This window comes from Cinclus cinclus, chromosome Z, assembly GCF_963662255.1.
Source record: "Cinclus cinclus chromosome Z, bCinCin1.1, whole genome shotgun sequence".
Classification (NCBI taxonomy): Eukaryota; Metazoa; Chordata; class Aves; order Passeriformes; family Cinclidae; genus Cinclus; species Cinclus cinclus.
Window position 1 is genome coordinate 73,224,586 of NC_085084.1, and position 18,540 is coordinate 73,243,125.

General features: G+C 34.4%; 1 protein-coding gene across 1 annotated transcript in view; it reads right to left on the reverse strand.

Annotated features, from left to right (window-relative positions):
• Window positions 1-18,540, reverse strand: part of WDR70 (WD repeat domain 70) — a 123,663-nt gene that overhangs the window by 72,655 nt on the left and 32,468 nt on the right. Inside the window, exons 7-9 of the mRNA XM_062513342.1 lie at window positions 14,358-14,491; window positions 9,369-9,522; window positions 7,960-8,036 (exon numbers count right to left, since the gene is read on the reverse strand). Coding sequence (XP_062369326.1) covers window positions 7,960-8,036; window positions 9,369-9,522; window positions 14,358-14,491 — 365 coding nt within the window. The remainder of the gene's footprint in view (window positions 1-7,959; window positions 8,037-9,368; window positions 9,523-14,357; window positions 14,492-18,540) is intronic.

Genomic DNA, 18,540 nt, shown 5'->3' on the forward strand with positions numbered 1-18,540 from the left:
TTTTGAAACCACTACAAGCTGAGAAATGCAACTTCAGGCTGTTCCAATTCATTCCATGAAAAATTAAAAACCACTGACATACGTCTCTAAGCAAGTAACTTAGCAGTGGGTTTTAACTAAAACATGTATTTATATAACATGAGGACCCTGATAAGAGGAACAACTTAAAATTTCATTACTCAAACAATGAAATTACCTGCAATTCTAAATGTCAAAAAACACAAAGCAAATATTTTCACAGAGTTTTGATCTATAGGATATAAAGTATCATTAGTCATTTATTGTGTAGCTTTAATACCGAATCAGATTTGAACATTAATCATTGCACTTCAATTTTATTTTCTTAGATAGAATGCTTATTTTATCTTTGTACGGAAATGTGCCAAAATAAATCCTTGTCTATCCTACTTCACTTCCTTTTTATCAAACAAAAACATTTTAGTGTAGTTTACTAAGTCTATTGTACTTCCCATTAGTACTAGAGTAATCAAAGAATTCTGGTCATTTGAGTAAGATGCATATCTCATGAGAAAATTGTCCTTTAAACTGAGTTATAGGTTAAAATTATCAGTGATAACCTGAGAAAAAGGGATTCCATCTTCATACAATAAAAGTCATAATACATTTTCCATGGGAGAAGACAGGAGAGGAAATTGCAGTGGAAGATACTTGTGGAACAAAGCCACCACAATTAAGTATTTGCCCAACAACCTGTATATGACCCTAAACAATGGAAAATTTCCTATCAGTTTCATAAAAGGCAAATTCCTGTCTTCTTCTCCATCTGATATTAAGTTGAACTGAAAGGAATACTAAACTACCAGTTTACCTTCATTTATACTCTTCAAGAAGTTACCCCACAGATCGGCTAACAGAACTGCACAAAAAGTATTCTCTTTTCTCCGTCAAGATGAGCCAGGACCACAGAAGATGTAAGAGAAAAGCTTTTCCATTCTGACTGAAAGGGGTTAGGAAACAAGTCCCAGGGAAAGCTCATCCATATAATCCAAGTACAGCACAAATACAGGTGAGAAGTTAAATACTGTGTGTTCTAGGATAAAAGAAGAAAATATATGCACCAAAACTTCTGCCTTCGCATCCTGAGTTAAAAACATTGCAATTGCCTAGCAAATGCCTTTTCAAAGTCTGCCCCTTCTTGCTGCACTCACCACACAATTCTAAAACAAGAGCAAACTCTTCAGAAAGTACTGAGCAACTCTGAATACTTAAATTCTGTGCTTGCCAGATAGATCAATCAATTTTTTAAATGTGTACTTTCACCTGGTGCACAAAAATACTTTCAAGTTTCTTGCTGTACTAAAAAACTTCACCTTGGTAAAACTAAAAAAAAGAAAAAAACATCTGAGAGAATTGTAGTCCTCTATGTTCTAAATTAATTCTGAAAAATTTCCTAAACTGTAATATTATACTGGGAATAAAAGTGTGTCATAAAAATATTGAAGAAACATTTACAAACTTCGTAATTTCATTTTCATTTGGTATATGACACAGGAAGTGAATATACATGTGTATATACACCTGTAAATGTGTGTGCTTGAAACAACTTGGCAAGAGTTATTTCTTTTCCTAAGATGGAATTCCAAGTTGTACTATTCCTAGGGCAAATTCAATTGTTTCACTATTATGTTGTCTGCACTCCCAATCCTGTAAAGTAGTATGATACAACTAGATATGATTCACAGTGATCTTTCTGGTGAATAGGTGCTGTGGAGCCCAAAGCAGGTCTTAAGCTCTATGGCACGCAGGTTGTTTTAAGAAGTAAATCTATAAAGTGCAAGCAAAGCCTAACACTGCAATTAAATATTTTTAAATTATCTCCCAGATGAAGGTAAAACATCAGTAATTATTTTCAAGTATGCTTTTTCCAACTAGCCCTCAAATCTGTGAAGACAGTTGCAGTGTTGAAACTTAGGTTGTAACAGAAGTTTATACGAACATCTTGGTAGTACCCCTGGCATTCTATCTTACTGTTTTCAGCAGGTTTCAAAGCTGCAGATGGAACAGTGTTAACTCTATTTATTACATATAAAATGTTTCAAACACTTAAGACATTAGGACTATTAATATTTATTCAAAAGCCTTCTTCAGTGTTCTACTTTGGTGCTTTTACACAAACCAAAGGCAGGCTATGTCATAAGCCTCATCACTGTATTTCTTCAAATGCACTATTCTGCAAAACAGCAAGACAATATAACTACACTTATACTATATCACACAAGCCCAAATTCAGCTCTCACCTATGTTTTCTATGCACAGTATTCCTGATATGCAAAAGCATTAAAGAAAAGTAAAATTATAGCTTAAGTTCTCCAGTTGTCGACAATGCTATTCCAAGCCTTAGCAGAGTTCAACAAACTCCAGGGTTGTACTCACTTCAAGTGTAATCAGTTTAGGCTGAGCTGCTGTCAACCTGGAGTGAGCAGACAGTATGTAACCTGAAGCTTACAGTCTAGAAATCTAAGAGAAATTACACATAATCCCATCTTCACAGCCAGTGGAGCTGTCCTTCACAGTGCACAGCCAAGCAGACTGGAGATACCAAATCTTGTGCTCTCCTGAGAAATATTACTGTGAAAAAGAAGATCTAAGTAGCAAGTATATGGTCTGTAACAGGTGACTTGGCTCTTACGGGGCACAAACTTCAATTGAAGAAAAACAGAAATCTGGACTGGAGGGAGCTTGCCAGTTCAAGCCAAGATGAACAGCATTGTGGGAATAACTGATTGTTCCATAGGCAATGAAACTGACTGCTGGCCATTTTCAGCAGTGCAATTCCAGACCTCCTCAAATCAATTTTCTGTCAAATTACCAGATTTATGCAGTTCTTAGCCTAATAAAAGGCTAGAAAACAGCTGCTGTGACAGAGAAGTCATACACTGATAGCTGCCACCTAAAGAGACTGAAACAAGGCAGCTAATAGGAAGAAGATGAGACAGCAGGCATTCTAGATGTAAACCTAGTTAATAGGATGGAAATAGTTAACACATGAAAACTGAAACGTAAGCTGAGATAAAAGTTGTCATGAAACAGCAGTGTTCAGTAAGATATATCAAATTTCAAAAGTCCCAAGTAGTGCCTAGGACATAACAGGTAGCCTAAAAGAGAGAAAAATTGTCTGACCAGCAATGGTTGCAAACAGCAAATACACATTATGTGAATTACTCATTCTTGATTAACTGTATTCTGCTGTTTGAAATTACAAAAAAGACACAATTATTTACTAAGTAACAGTACATGGTTTAAACAAAAGTTTATAGCCATGTTCCACAGAGCAGAGTAACTTCATATTTGAAACATGCTTTTGACAAAATACTAAGAATTCAATTGTGCCTTAAATGCAAAATTCTATTTCTGAAGATTTAAAGCTACTACACTGAAACAGAGATAGACCTGCACTGAAGTTGTCCCTAAATAACTTATCATAGAAATCAGTTTGTGATGGCAGTAAATACTCTCTAGGATACCTTTTAGAGAATAGGAACACCAACTTAACTTACTGGAGGATGAGAGAGGAAAGACTTCTGAGAGGATTGCTCTACAGAAAACCAGCTGTTAATCAACCATTACCCAAGCTGCAATGACAAATCATGACAAAGTTCATGACTGCTAAATTTCAAGTTTGGCTGTGATTCTGCTTCTAAAAGGAAAAAAATATATGAGAGTAGGGACACAGAACACCTGTTGCTGGAACATTTAACATCACTGACCTCTCCTGCTTATTCTTACAGCACTACCTATCACATTTGAGATTAGAAAACATCCAAATACCAAAAAACAACATTATCCATTTCCTCTTCCTTCTTTGTTATTACACAGAAATCACCTGGTATTTGGGAATAATATAAACAATGAGTTAGTTACGTCTTAAATCACAAGGTATTTTTAAAGCTCACTCTGCTCAGGTGTATCTCCAGAGAGAAAAAAAACCCAACTTTTTAAAGACTTCCTAAGTCTTTAAAAATTTCTAGGCTAGTGTTATTCATTCATACACTTACAGTTAACCACCAGATTACTGACAGAACTGAACGCTTTCTTACTTCATTCTGCAGCTCGCAGAATTCTGCATTCTGCTTGCTTAACAACCCAAAGAAAAAGCCCAAGAAAATTATTATTCGTCTGTAATCCCAGAGTAATTAAACTATTTGTTTAAAAATAAGGCTTAAAAAAAAACGGAAAACGAAAGAACAACAACCCCCCAGCCCCCCCCCCCTCAAATAAAACCCCAAAAAAACACTCCCCCAAAAAAACAACCCTGACCATAACATGAAAAAAAAGAAACAGTACAGTATTACATGTTTCCACATGCCATCATCTGGAATATTTTCAAGGAAAATAAAATCAAGTGAGCTACTGAGATTTATATGTATCCACTAACATTTGCATAAAAGGGCATGAATTTAAACAAGTTAAGAGGAGTTTTCAGACTTACTCTATAACTGCTGTGCCTAAGCTCTGGCTCATTTTAGTATGGAAGTTTCTATTCCTCAGATACAGGGGTCTGATGGAACTGTGTCATTTTCTTAAGTAGTTTTTAGTGAGCTTAACACTGTGTCCTTGTACACTAATACAAAACGCACTGAGACTCCCTGCTGGTAACCTGTGTATCTGCAGTCTGAAGTAATAAATTTACAAATGGCCTAACAACTGCACATTAGAATATATTACCATCAAAACCTACTTCTAGGATTTTTAAAAATGCATAGTATATTTGAATGCTATGCATAAGTAACATATGTACTGGAAACAGACCACCTCTTAAAATATTTAATTACCAAGAGCATTCTAAGAGCCATCATTTGAAGTACTTTTTAGTTCAGACTACTACTACAGCCTTAGTCTCAAGCAATCAAAAGAAACTGTCACATACATATAAAAACTATCCCTAAGTGAGTATTTGAGTTATAGCAGGCTAACATAAAAAGAAAGACGGATTTAAAATACTTAAAAAGCATTTACTTAAAACATATTAAAAACATGGTCCTTTCATTTGACACCACAAGGCCGCTTGCAAATTTTGTTTTTATCTTTTTTATGCATCCTGAAAACTTCTGTTTCAACATGCCACCCAGAAAATGTCATTTTCTTTCCTTACTTTATTTTTAAACTGTATACAGATAGCAACCATTCAACTGAAGAGACAGTGTAAATGCTATCACAATCAGATAAAATACCATCCACAACTTGCAAATACTCATCCATTGGGTTTATGAATGACTGTTTTCTTTAGAGAAGGTGCAAATGTTATCAAGAGCCATAAAATACAGAATTAGGCTTTAACAGTAAATTTACATCCCTCATGCTCTCTCCTCCTTCAACCTCAGACCCTGCCATTCAGTGTGCCACAAAGAGCATGACACATACGCTCCAATCATTATTTTCAGCACCTTCCAAACTTCTGGACTGAAAGATTAACTGACTACCCTTAAATCTTTTCTTGCAAGCATCTTCAAAAACAGCTGATGGTTCTGGCAACCAGGTCTGGAATACACAGAACCACTCCACATACAAATACTCATCATGTGAGTAGAGAAATACTCATCATCCCTTTTCCAATGATGAGTTAAAACGTCTCACATTATGCTAAGAGACAACTATCACTGTGCTTTTCTGTGTGCCGTCCAACACAGATTAAAAACAGCAAAAAGATACGATGTTGAGCTTTCCATCAAAGCTTTTAAGAGCATCGCTGATCGTCTTCCCACATCCATGCAGGATGACCCTCTGAAGGGTCCCTTTTCCATGTTTAGTGTCAGGTGTATTACTCACACATGCAAGTTGCGACAGCTCCTTCTCTCAATGTGAGGATTAAATTACAGCTTGTAATACAGAGAGCATCACATTCCCTCTTAAAAGATTCAGAGCAGTTCGCTGTACTGAAGGTGATTTATTCCTACATCAATGTCTAGTACAAATTTTAGAACAAAAGTAATAGGGATCTATGGCAGAATTTCCAGAGCTTGTCTTCACTGTATACAAAATCAGCAGCGCACTCTCAAGATAAAATACAAAGAGTAGATGCTTGCACCTTTTCCTCCAATATGAAATACTGTGAAGTTTTTAATTTCTCCTCTATCCTGGGAATTCTGTTCCAATGCCTGACCACCCTTTCAGAGAAGAATATTTTTCCTAATTTCCAATCTAAACCTACCATGGTGCAACTTGAGGCCAATTTCTTCTTGCCCTGTCTCTTGTAACCCATGAGAAGAGATGGACTGACACCTGGCCAGGGCCTCCTTTCAGGGAGTTGTAGAGTGTGTTAAGGTCCTCCCTGAGCCTCCTCTTCTCCAGACTTAAACAACCCCAGTTCACTCAGCTGCTCCTCATCAGACTTGTGCTCCAAATTTAAAACTAGGACGCATTTTTTTTACTGAGAAGGCAGACGGACACAGGTTTCCTGAAGATATGGTTGACTGGTCAACATCCTTAACAACAGGCTTTAACTTCTGGACAGCCCTGAACTGGTCAGACAGTTGGGTGATCACTGTAGGTTGCTTCCAAACGGACCTACTCTTTACTGGTTAAACTTCACAGACTTTTAACTTTCTGTTATTATTAAATTTCACAGACGGAATACTGCCTTCAAGCCCTGTGGTGCAAATAAAGCAATCCAAATTGTTCATTTTCACAGGACATGTCCAAATCCTGGAAAGACTCGCCACTAGCATAAGGCAAAATGTAATGAGTTTAAAATACTTTTCCTATCATTTCAGCCATGTAGTGTCTGTGAAAATGCAATTATGCAGCGATTTACAGAAGTGTTTATCTGGTTTTCTCTTACTTGTCCAGATCATTTTATTTCAGAGCAATTCAAGCACCAGGGATGAACTTAATCCATTTCTGGTACATTAGTTAGGCAACTTGATTAGATGGGGGAAAATTAGATGATCTTCATCATTTATACTATCTTAATTTGTTTTTCATGAACTAAAACTACTCAACCTAATAAAGAAACCCTACTAATGTCTCACTGCATTCAACAAATTCAAAATATCAATAAAGTACTGATTTTAGCATTTAATAGTAATTCCTATTATGGAAGAAGTAGCTCTGTGTCTACAATCTGGAACAATATACAGTTTGTATTTTTAAATTAAATTAAATGTATTTTTAAAACTTAATTTTTCCTTAAAGCACAAGGGAGTATTCAGATTTTTCTCCTTCTGACATGGTCTATCAGAAACTGTGAATTTTCCTCTTAAAATAATATTTTCATGTACCCGTGTGTTAAACCAGTAACTCAGTCCCTTTTAGGGGAAAAAGATAACAAACCATGTTGTTTAAACCAATTGATAATTGAAGTAATCTTTTTACAGTGGACCACTCTAGAGATATATTATTGTGGAAATTCAATCCTTACTGCCACTCTGGAGTACAGGAGATTGCATATTTGAAACAACAGTAAAAAATCATTCATGAACCTGCCATGGACAGCTGCATTAACTTAATTAATGCAAATGCCACATGACATTTTGCCATGTGATTCCAACCACAAAGATCAAGACTGAAGCCACAAAATAATTTCTAACAGTCTCTGACACTTGTCAAACAACATCCATCAATATTCAGTTGCACCTAAAGTGAAGCTTGCAACTTTCAATTGAAATCCTCAATCTTCCTAGTGAATTCAGTTACATTGAGTCTCTCCCCAGGAATTATTCTACTCCAATGGAATATTGGGTAAAGTTAATTTTGTCCAAGAATTTTTGAAAAAACAATTAACCAACAAGTTTAATGAAATATCATTAAAATAATTTTAAATAACAGAACTCAAATAATACCAAAAAAATACAATTTTTATCTAGGGGCAAAACAAATATTATAGCTGCTTCCAGATTTCACTATATTAAGTAGTTACTAAAGATTAAAAATAATTATATTTAAAGTAAATTGAGGCACAGTAAAACATAAAAGACATAAAAGACAGACATCAATACTTACCCATCATTAGAACATGTCAAAAATTCTTCCTTTATCTTTGGATGCCAGCAGCCTGAATTAAGCATTGCCGTGTGACCCTAAAGAAATAAACACAGAGGTGTTAGAGGGCCTTGTAAGCTATCTTAAAAGGTTTTACAACTTTTACTCCAAATCCTTGAAGCAGAATCACATGAAAGCTGAAGGACAAATCAGACCCTTCCAACTGACATCAGAATGATTTAACAGATTCCATGTAATCTGTCAATTTCATCCTTGCTTCTTTTCATCTTTGAATTAGAAAAACCCTGACATTCTTCTGCTATTTTTTTTTTCTTTCAGAAAATGGCACAGAATCACACTTCTTTTTCTCTTGGGAGAACTGTAATGCAGAGAAAGGATGAAATAATAGGCATCACTACAGTGTCACACAAACTTATTAAAGCTACAGAAAAATAACAGAAGTAACAGTAACAACCAGAGTGATACAGTACACCAACATCAATCTACACTAGCCAAAGATCCTGTTGGAGAAAACTGAGGAAACAGGATTTTAGAGCCAAGACGTGTTTAACCTCAGATGAGCTTCTCATAAAGTACTGAAATTGCAAATTGACTAGTCAGTTGTCTTTTTTTAAGACTATAAAAACAGAAGGTGAATGTTCTATGCAAAGTAAGCAACCGCCATTACGGTGGCTATTAATATAACTAGATTACTGTATTATAACTGGTCTAGTTGGCTTTACTTCTTTGAAGTACAAGCACATGCTCAATGACCACGTTCAAAGAGAAATTTGAAAACTACTCCTGCAATGCTGGAATGACTTCAGTTTGTTTTATGCACAAATAAGGAGAGAAATACTGAAAAGTTAACGAGGCAATTTAACAAATATTTTAGCATTTTGACTGTTGGACCACAATATACTGGAATTCTAGACATTTACAAGAGAAAGAAAATATAAATTATTTTTAAGCAAACTAGAACTAAAACAGATGTTATTTGATGGTTTTATATATGTATCACTAGCCAAAAGAAATAGCCATCTGACAAGAACAGCTTTAGGCAAAACAGCATTTAGCCTAGTTATTTGGCAATATACTTTACAAGAAATAAGTAAATCAGTTTTATTATCAATCTGAGCTTTAGATTTTATCATTACTTTTTAGGCTTAAGCTATTTTAAAAACTGACCTGAATTTAAATCATCCAGGTAAATAGAACCATTGTATCAGTTTGTGGAAATAATGGGCAAAGTGGTCAAAACACAACCAACTGTGGTCAAAGCACTTCAAAACTATGAAAGAAACCTTCTACATCTAAATTTTTAACTACCATTAAAAACATACACATTGTTGCTCATTAGTCTTAGACTCATAGCATGCAAGTACACAACCTCCAGACCCTGCCAGGAAACTTCCAGCCCCTGACTTTACCTTTGTGTTTGTCATATCCACAATGTACTGGTCTCCCTTTATGCATTCCATTACTGGGAAGCCATCTCTATCAAGAACTTTTGCCTGAGAGTTGCCAGAGACAACAAGAATGACATCTCCTGTGCTGCTATACTGTAAGGACTTGATTTGGTGACTACAAAGAAAGAAGAAAGAAAAAAAAATAGGAGAAATAAAACATTTCAGTTAATGTTCTTGTAAACCTGCATTAAAACGCAAGTGTCAATGGTGAGAAATCATATTGCAGAAACAGATCTATATACATTCCTGTATCAAAGAGGTGGGAGGCAGAAAATCTTTGACTAATGGAATAAAGTTTTTTATTCCACTGTGTGTGTGCATATGCATGTGTCACATTTCTTTTAACCACACACAGCTCATCAAACACGTAAAATGTAATTTCTGGCAAACATATTTCTTTAAGAATGCGATTATACTTCCAGTGAAAAAATAGTATGTGTCAAATTTAACTACTCAGAGCTGAAAATTCTTTAGCATCGTCCCAAAAGTAATCTGTAAATAACGATTAAAAAATATTGTAGTCATACATAAAACTTCATTATACCTCGCATATGAGGATATTAGTCATAGGTCAGCATTCTTGCATCCTTTTCTATGGTCAGGGCTTTAATTTCAACAAACTTTTAGACAAAGGTAAATAATACCATCAGCACTGGAAACATAACAATAGATAACCATCTGTCTAGTTATCTATGTCTTAGGTGACTCTTCTTTTTTTGTAACAGTGTTCTCACATACATATTCCATCCTTTGAGAAAACCATGGAATACCAAGACGACAAAAATGAACTGAAAGTGCAAAGCTGACTGATGAATGAAAAGCCCAATTCCGGCTTCAGCATATTCTCACAGCACCTTGCGTTATGAACAAATTTCAGAGCTCCTGCTGTATCTGAAGCAGATATCTCTTTGAACCCTTACACTTCATTATAAGGATAGCAAAGAATGCAAAGTAGTCTATCCACACCACACCTGCCAGAATTCATATCCCAGCAGATACTAACAGAATGTGCGCAGTAACATTACTTTATATTAGTACTTCAGCTCTGCATCCAGATTAAACTCAAGTACGGGACTGGAACACATTTACCCGGTAGATTTGGATTCTCGTGGCATCCAAAGTATTCTCAAAGAAATATCTTCCCATTGTTTAAGAACATGACCATGTGCATTCAAATCCTAGCACCTTTCAAGAAACTACTTTTTAACACTATCTCCCATCAGTGAAGTTAACACTCAGATGACCAGCAAAACCAACTGTGCAACTTGTGTAACTACTACTAACTTAGTAGTTCAGTTCTTATAGAGTAGTGACTTTATATAATTTTCTCAGCAGTACCTATTAACTGTTAAATCTGTCCTCAAACCATGAGCTACTACATGAAACACTTAAAATATTGTAATACTTACTTGAAAGTTCTGCACTGATCACAGTAATGTAAACTAAGCTAAGTTTCTTATTCAAAAAAGTTTGGCAAAACTGATTACATTACAATTCAAAAGCCAAAAATTGCTTCAAGCACCATAATATGTAATACTAACTGGCAGCGAAATTGGACTGAGTATTAAAAACTGTTTTTTAATAGAAAGGAGACACTGAAATCTGGGAATTTTGAAATAAATCACAGTCAATGTCTGAAACAGTATTCTGATCCTCTACAGCAAAAATGAATACTTTTTCAGAAGATAAGATGGCCAGCTACATTAAGCTCAGAGAAGACACTGAAAGAAATTATAGGAAACCCACAAGAGAAATAATATCTAAAGTCTAGAATATTCTCTGCTGACAGCTGATAAACCTAGACTAAAGAATACATTAGATTCAGTTTTTGCAGAACAAACATCTTAGGAATTAATTTTTTTCTCAATTGTACTTCCAAGTGCTCTTGCCCAGAGCTCAAAATATTCCTAAGCCCTACCTGAGTACTGTTTATAGAACGAAGTACTTATTAGGTTATATTTCTCATACACTAATGCTGAAATTAGCAAAAGAAAACAGCCAAGAATCCACAGTACATAAAGGCCCACAGGAAAAAAAAAAACTATTTTCAGACACTGAAATAATAAAAAACAAACTACAGACATTATTAACACCGCACTGTTTCTAATTCAAACAATGTCATCTCATAGCTTCTTACTAGTTCTGTATCAGCAAGTCTGAACAAAGTTTTATTTCATCTTAAAATTTCTCCCAGTAAGGAAAAGCAACTGATTTTACAGCAACTGGGACAATGGAACATAACAAATAATTTATCAAGTCAGTCATGTGAAAAAATTAGTTTTAGAGAAAATATTTATATAACCTTTACCTGATGAAAATAAAAAACCTCAAACCCTTATCTTCTTGATTGTGCAATATGACTTTTAAAATAATGTCTAAAAATTGCTTCTGTAAGTAGAGTATTTGCAAAGTCCCAGGAGTTACCATTTTTCTGATGTTTACTAGAACATGACCAAAACTGAGGCTCTGCAAAGGAAGTTCTTTAAGAAAATATTTTTGGTTCTTACTAATGTTATAATGAAACTCTTGGGAAACCTACAAAAAAAGGTTCCTTTTAATAACATTAATCCGATTCATTTTGGTTTAAAACTGCCAAATGTTCACAGCATTTTGAACTAGGACCTGCAAAACAGAGCTATATACATGGGTAGAATCATGACACACAAATATTTTCTACACACATAACAGCTTTGCTTTACACTTGCTTTTGGCTTTAATACCAAGGTATAGCTTGAAATTACTTGCTTTTTCTCAGGCTGGGTTTTTTTCTAACTTTATATTACAAATTCAAGGATAAATTAACAGAGTAATCTGATATTATGTTACAAAATGGAGCCTTGACAATATAGAATTGATCTCAGGCTCCTTTATTTTTAAAATGAAATTAAATTTATGGTCCCAGATCTGGATTTCTGCTAACACCTACGTTTCCATACCAGAGCTCCTCAGAATTCTTTGAAATTCAAGTCTGTGAATGCTAATAGCCCTTCAGTAATAAACTTCATAGGGAAAAAAGTAATACAAGAACATATATATATACCTGGACACAAGTTATATAACATGTCAAACAGTGTTCACCAGCTTGTCTCAATGTCACCATGAAAGAACTTAAGTTGTATCTTTTTACCAGAGATATAGTTCCAGTTTTATGTTTAGACAAAGATACAGAAGTTGTATTTGAATAACAGCTTTTTTAAACCCCCAAAATTAATGAGACTTGCATCATAAGTGTAATTTTCAAACTTCACATCAGTCAAATCTATTTTTAATATTACTTCATGTTTATATTTTAAGTACTTTAGTTATACAATCAACCTACTCAAATCACTAGAATTTAACAAAGAACATTTATATAAAAGTACTTGTGAGATTCTTGCAACACACTAAATGAACAGCGTCAAGAATAACAAGTATTTTAAGTTCATCTTTTACCATTAGTATTTTGCCAAAAGGAGCTTACCAATTTATCTGCAAGCTGCCCCTGAAATAGAATATTAGTCTATAGTCTACTTGTGGTTTTTATACGACATTTACATTTTACACATTTTTAAGAAGTACTACTAAATTTGAATGCACTCTTCTGATAAAATTTAACATGTTTCATTAAAATAATTCCCTACTGTGGGAGTAAAGACTATCAGCTCTTTCTGCTCAGTTACAACAGAGGGAGGACAATATCATTTATATACTGCTAACTAATCATGTAAATTAAACTCATGCCAGAAAACTCTGAATGTCATCTTACATTTGAAAACTTTTATTTATTTATTTATTAAGTGGCATGTTTACCTAATTATGTTTTCAAAACAAATGTGTAATTTGCCATCTTATTATAAAAGTCAAGGTCTGTCAAAGAAAATAGAATTGCATCATGCATTAAAGTACACTTTTTATTCTTCCAATTATTCACACTCAGAACAACAGTAGAATCCCTTTCTATTTTGCTCCTCTTCAGGATAACTTCTTCTCATCTTTCATTATCTAGATTTTTGTCATCTCTATAGTCAGTAGTATGTTTTCTAGCCTTCCAAACTGACTAAAACTCAGCTGTAGCTTTTTAAGATAATAATGATGAAAAACAGACATTCTAAGTACTACTTACTCCGAATATAATAAATTTCAATCCCTTTTTTAATCATACCAAAGTACCTTAGAAACTACACTACGTAAGTCAGACATCAGAAAATGTCTGCTTGCTAAAACCACTGTATTTGGTTTTATTTTATGCAATATATTTTGTCAGAAAGGTCAGTGTGCACTCCTGTTGAAGGAGTTCTGTATTCCAGTTCTCTGTAACAATTAAATGAACTCACTTCACTTACTTTCTAAATTAACAATAGGGATTGTATGAAAATAACTCTCTAAAAATGTTTCCTACATTTTCTTTTCAATTTGAATATACAGAAACATAGAAATAAATATAAATAAGTATCTTCTTTAAGAAAGATAGTATTTCACACTATGTTGTTTTACAGTGATCACTGCAATTCAAAGGACCAGCCCCTTCTGAAACAGAGGACTTCATGAAAATTCAATAAATCACCCTGCCCTTCAGAAATCCTGCCAGAAATTAGAGAGGCTCTCCACAAAGGGGTCAATTGTTTTAACTTGCTTCTTCTCTTAATTAGTTCTGTATAACCAGAATACATAATGTGCATTCTACTAATGTCAGTTTCAACTATGATGGCCAACTTGTCTTTGAAAGGTTCCTTTTCTGATGAGCTATTAAAAATTGCATTGGCAAATTCACCCATGGCTTTCTTAAAGGGGAAAACATGCAAGGCACTGTAAAAATCAAGAAAAGGAATAACCAGACTTAGTTCCTAGTTCTTAGGTTAGCATTTCTTGATATTAAAGAGCCTTTAAAACAAGCTGTCTTACAAGGCTTTAGTACATTCTACCGGAGATTAACATGGAACATTAAGTGCAAAAGACAGTCTCCATGCTTACCATTCACAAGGCTGGAGTGACCGAAAAGCTTGGAGAGAGGCATCCATTCCAGCAAAATCCCAAAATTTTACATCATAATCATATCCACCAGTTATCAAACGAGCGCCGGAAGGATCCAACCCCAAAGCAGAAACCTGTAAAGAAAAAAAACAATAACTATAATCAATTGAGCTTTTTATTTTTTTCTACAATCTTCAGGGTGTCACCAAAACATAAAATGCTACCAAAGTTAAAAAAAAAAGCTAAGTCTCAAACAACCCAGTGCACTGGCTTTTTACTAAAATATCTTCACTATATTTTCATTTTGAAATTTCACTACCTTGAATAAAGTCTTAATACTTTTGAAGGAGTAGGAAGAATGGAAGTAAAAATTACATATTCTAAATAAACCACTGCACACAGCTGAGAAAAAATAGTTTACAGTGTTTACTCCCTAATCATCCCATTGCAAAAAGTTCTGTTTCTAAGAAGAAATGACTTCAATCGAAAGTACAAACAATACGTGTAGCAAGAGAACAAAATGGTGTTTAACATTCACCAGCTTAAGATTCAAAGTTTATTCAAGACAGCTCAGGTGCATATACATATCATTACTTAGTTAAATTTCTCTTCTGAAAAAAAAAAATAAGAAGAAAATAGGGCATAAACTTGATTTTGTTTAAAAATCACAAATTTAAAAAACAGGTCAAAATAATTTTTCAAAATCCATTTTTTTATATACAACACCAGCTTCTCGGAGCTATTCAAGACTCTGAGGAAAGAATACTTGAATCTCTCATCTGTTATTCTCAAATCACAGACCAAGTTAAATGGGAATTTTACTGAAAATATATTTTTAATAGTCTATTTAGAGAATCATAATGTTCTATAATACAACAAATAGTATTTAATGTACTAAAATAAATATTATTGTTCAAATTACAACATGGAGAAATAAGGTAACAGAAGGCATTTCACCAGAAATTATACAAAACAACTGCTTAAAGTAATTTACCTTCAAAATTATTTGTTTTCATTTCACATTTGTGAAAATACTGTATCCACTACTATAATTTCGGACATTAATATAAGATCAGCTGGACAATGTAGTAAATTAATTTATATACCAAGAGATTAATTCTCAAAAAATTAAGTCATCAACATAAGAGAGTGTTGAAAAGTTCTATCAAAAAAATACAAAACTAGTATTTTTGGAATTACTCAAAATTACACTTGAAACATTAAAATGCCTGAAGAAGTTTTCATTAAAAGATAAAACTCATAAGGAATTCATGCTTAAATTTTAATGGAGCCCATGGGTAACACCTAGACTATTACCAGCAGATTACTTCTAACAAAAAAAAAAAAAAAAAAAAAAAAGTCATCCCACATTTATAGGATAGATAATCATGTTGAAAAACCCTTTCAGTAAGAAGAAAGATGGTCTCCAACATGTCACAGGAGTACTAGGAGTAATGATAATGACAATAATAATAATAATAATAATAATAATAATAATAATAATAATAATGCTATATAAAATGCCAAGAAAGGCATTTGAAGAGAGAAACCAGAAAATTCTGAAGGAAAGGGAATAATATTATACCTAACCAAGAACATTTGACTTATACAAAACCATGTGGGAAAAAAAAACCCCAATCAAACAAAAATACCATATACAGAATAAAAGACAAAATGAGTGGAGGATATCACCTAAGAATAGTGTCATGACTACAGGTTAGCAACACCAAATGTCTTCAGGGAAGAAAAGAACTCGGGGAAATGATTTTCAGATGTCTAAAACTGTATTAAAAATTCCAGATATGGCTGTACAAAAATAACAATAATTCTACATTGAAGATGCTTACCTATACTTACCTCCTTTACACATATACATGAAGAGCACTGACAGGAACTATGATTTAATATAGACACATAGTAATACCACCAAATAAAACTTGCCTCAAAGATGTATCAGTCTACTACTGTACTTTTTTCTAAGCTTTAGTATACATCTATATACACTGTGTTATGGAGACTTCTAAAACTTATGTAAACTGTTGAATAGTTCCCACAGAAAATCTTGTAAAATATGGAAGCAAGTTCATGGAAAAAACAACCTACAGAAAACAATTGTCCCAATAAAAACAGCATGTATGAATGAAACTTAACATTTAAAGATGGACAATTTCCTTTCCTATAATTTAGATTTCCTCACATGAAATAATATGGGCTTCTTTTGAGTTTTTCCAGTTTAATGGAGAAAAAGTTCACTCAACTATTCTTTATCTTATCAAAGACTCATTTCTAGTCATCTTCTCCTTTAGGTTCCTGCTGCTTCTGACCAGCTCTGTGCTGGGCAATTTTTAAGCTTCACCTCCTAAGGCAGGAACAGGTTATTCCCAAATGCTGGAAATCAATTAGGTGAGGCAGAAGGCTGGCTTGGCTGAGCAGGGATCTTCTCTTGGAAATAAGGCAAAAAATAAAGGTATATGGCCAGTGGAAGCAAGGTCAGGTGACATGAGAAGAATACACAGATGCTGCTTGCTACTGCAGGGAGAAATAGTGGGGCAGAATAGTGGGGCAAAACAGTAACTTCTTTTTCTCAAGCATATTGATGGTTAAAGGCACTGTAGAAATAATATCAGCCCATTACAGAATAAGGATGGGCACTTCACAAAGAGGTCAGAGACAAGGCAGAGATGTTTAAAGCTTTCTTCGCCTCTGTCTCCTAACAGACTAAGGCAGTCTCAGACTTACTGCGAGAATGATCAACTCCCAGCCAATCCTGAAACTGTGCAGGATCTGCTGCTCCAAGTGGACCCCCACAAATCTATGGAGCATGATGAGGCTCACCTGAGAGTCCTCAAAGAGCTGGCTGATGCTATTCCAAAGCTTTGACTTTGAATCAGTCTTGGGGATCTGGAGAGATCCCAGCTGAATGGAAACTGACAGAAGTTATCCCAGTTTTCAAGAAGGGAAAGAAGGACAATGCAGTCATCAGTCACGACCAGCATGACTTCATGAGAGACAAGTCTTAACAAACCTGATTTCCTTTTACAAAAAGGTAACCCATTTGGTTAATCAAGGGATGCCATTTGATGTGATCTTTTTTGGATATAATAAAACTTTTGATACTGTCGCTCACAGAGTCCTTCTTGATAAAATGGATTAGGAAAAGGTCTTTCACCCTGATAGTGGTTGCGCACTCGAAAAGGCTCCACATGGAAATTGTCACAGTAGCTGAGAGAGTTCAAGAAGGGCTTGGACGATGCTCTTGGGTACTTGGTGTGACTCTTGGGGTGTGCTGTGCAGGGCCAGGAGGTGGACTTGATGATCTTTGTGAGTCTCTTTCCAACTCAGAAAATTTTGTAATTCTGTAATGCAGGTATGTCATAGTATTTCAGATATACAGTGCCCTAGTATAGCCAATTGTCTGAAAATAGTACTTTCAAGAAAATTAAGATGCAACAGAAATGATGGCCCTATTCACCAGGCAACTGACTCCTTCTTAATCTAAATGTCTTGCTCTAATGAAGAGACATTCACTAGCAGAAGTCTTCTAAAATGTGTAATCTCTTATGTGTTTCTAATAAGAATATTCCCCTTTTACAACTTAAATGGAAATTTTGAACCCTATTCATTTTATTCATGGTTTCTAATATGCAGAAAAACTGGCCATCTCTAGATTAATCAGAACACTCAAGTGTTCTACTCAATAACTTCTATATGAGGGAGCAGCAGTTGACTTGAAATATTAGAACGCACATATTCCGTATTCTTTCTCATACCGACCTATATATCAAAAATACCATGAGAAATAAAAAATATATGAAGTTTCATTGGGACCACAAATTCCTATTACACCATACAAGCAAGACAACTGGGAAATTAATCAGGTTTCTGGGAAGATTCTCTAGCTTGGGAAATCTTTCCTGAGATTTCTCAGCTGCACAGGAATAGAGTCATCATCAAATCCACATTCACTAGATTGAAGAGGTACAGATGGGATATATAAGTTTAGCTGAAATACAGTACGCAGTATGAACATAATGAGAAGACTATTTAAAAACACTGGGGCAAAACACCAAAATCAAAATATAAAGTTACTCCTATCCTTATGTGTCTAAGCTCAGGGCTAAATGGTTTCACTGTTTAAAAAAAAAAAAAATCCTTCTGCAGGAGAGACTTTTTTCAATTTTAT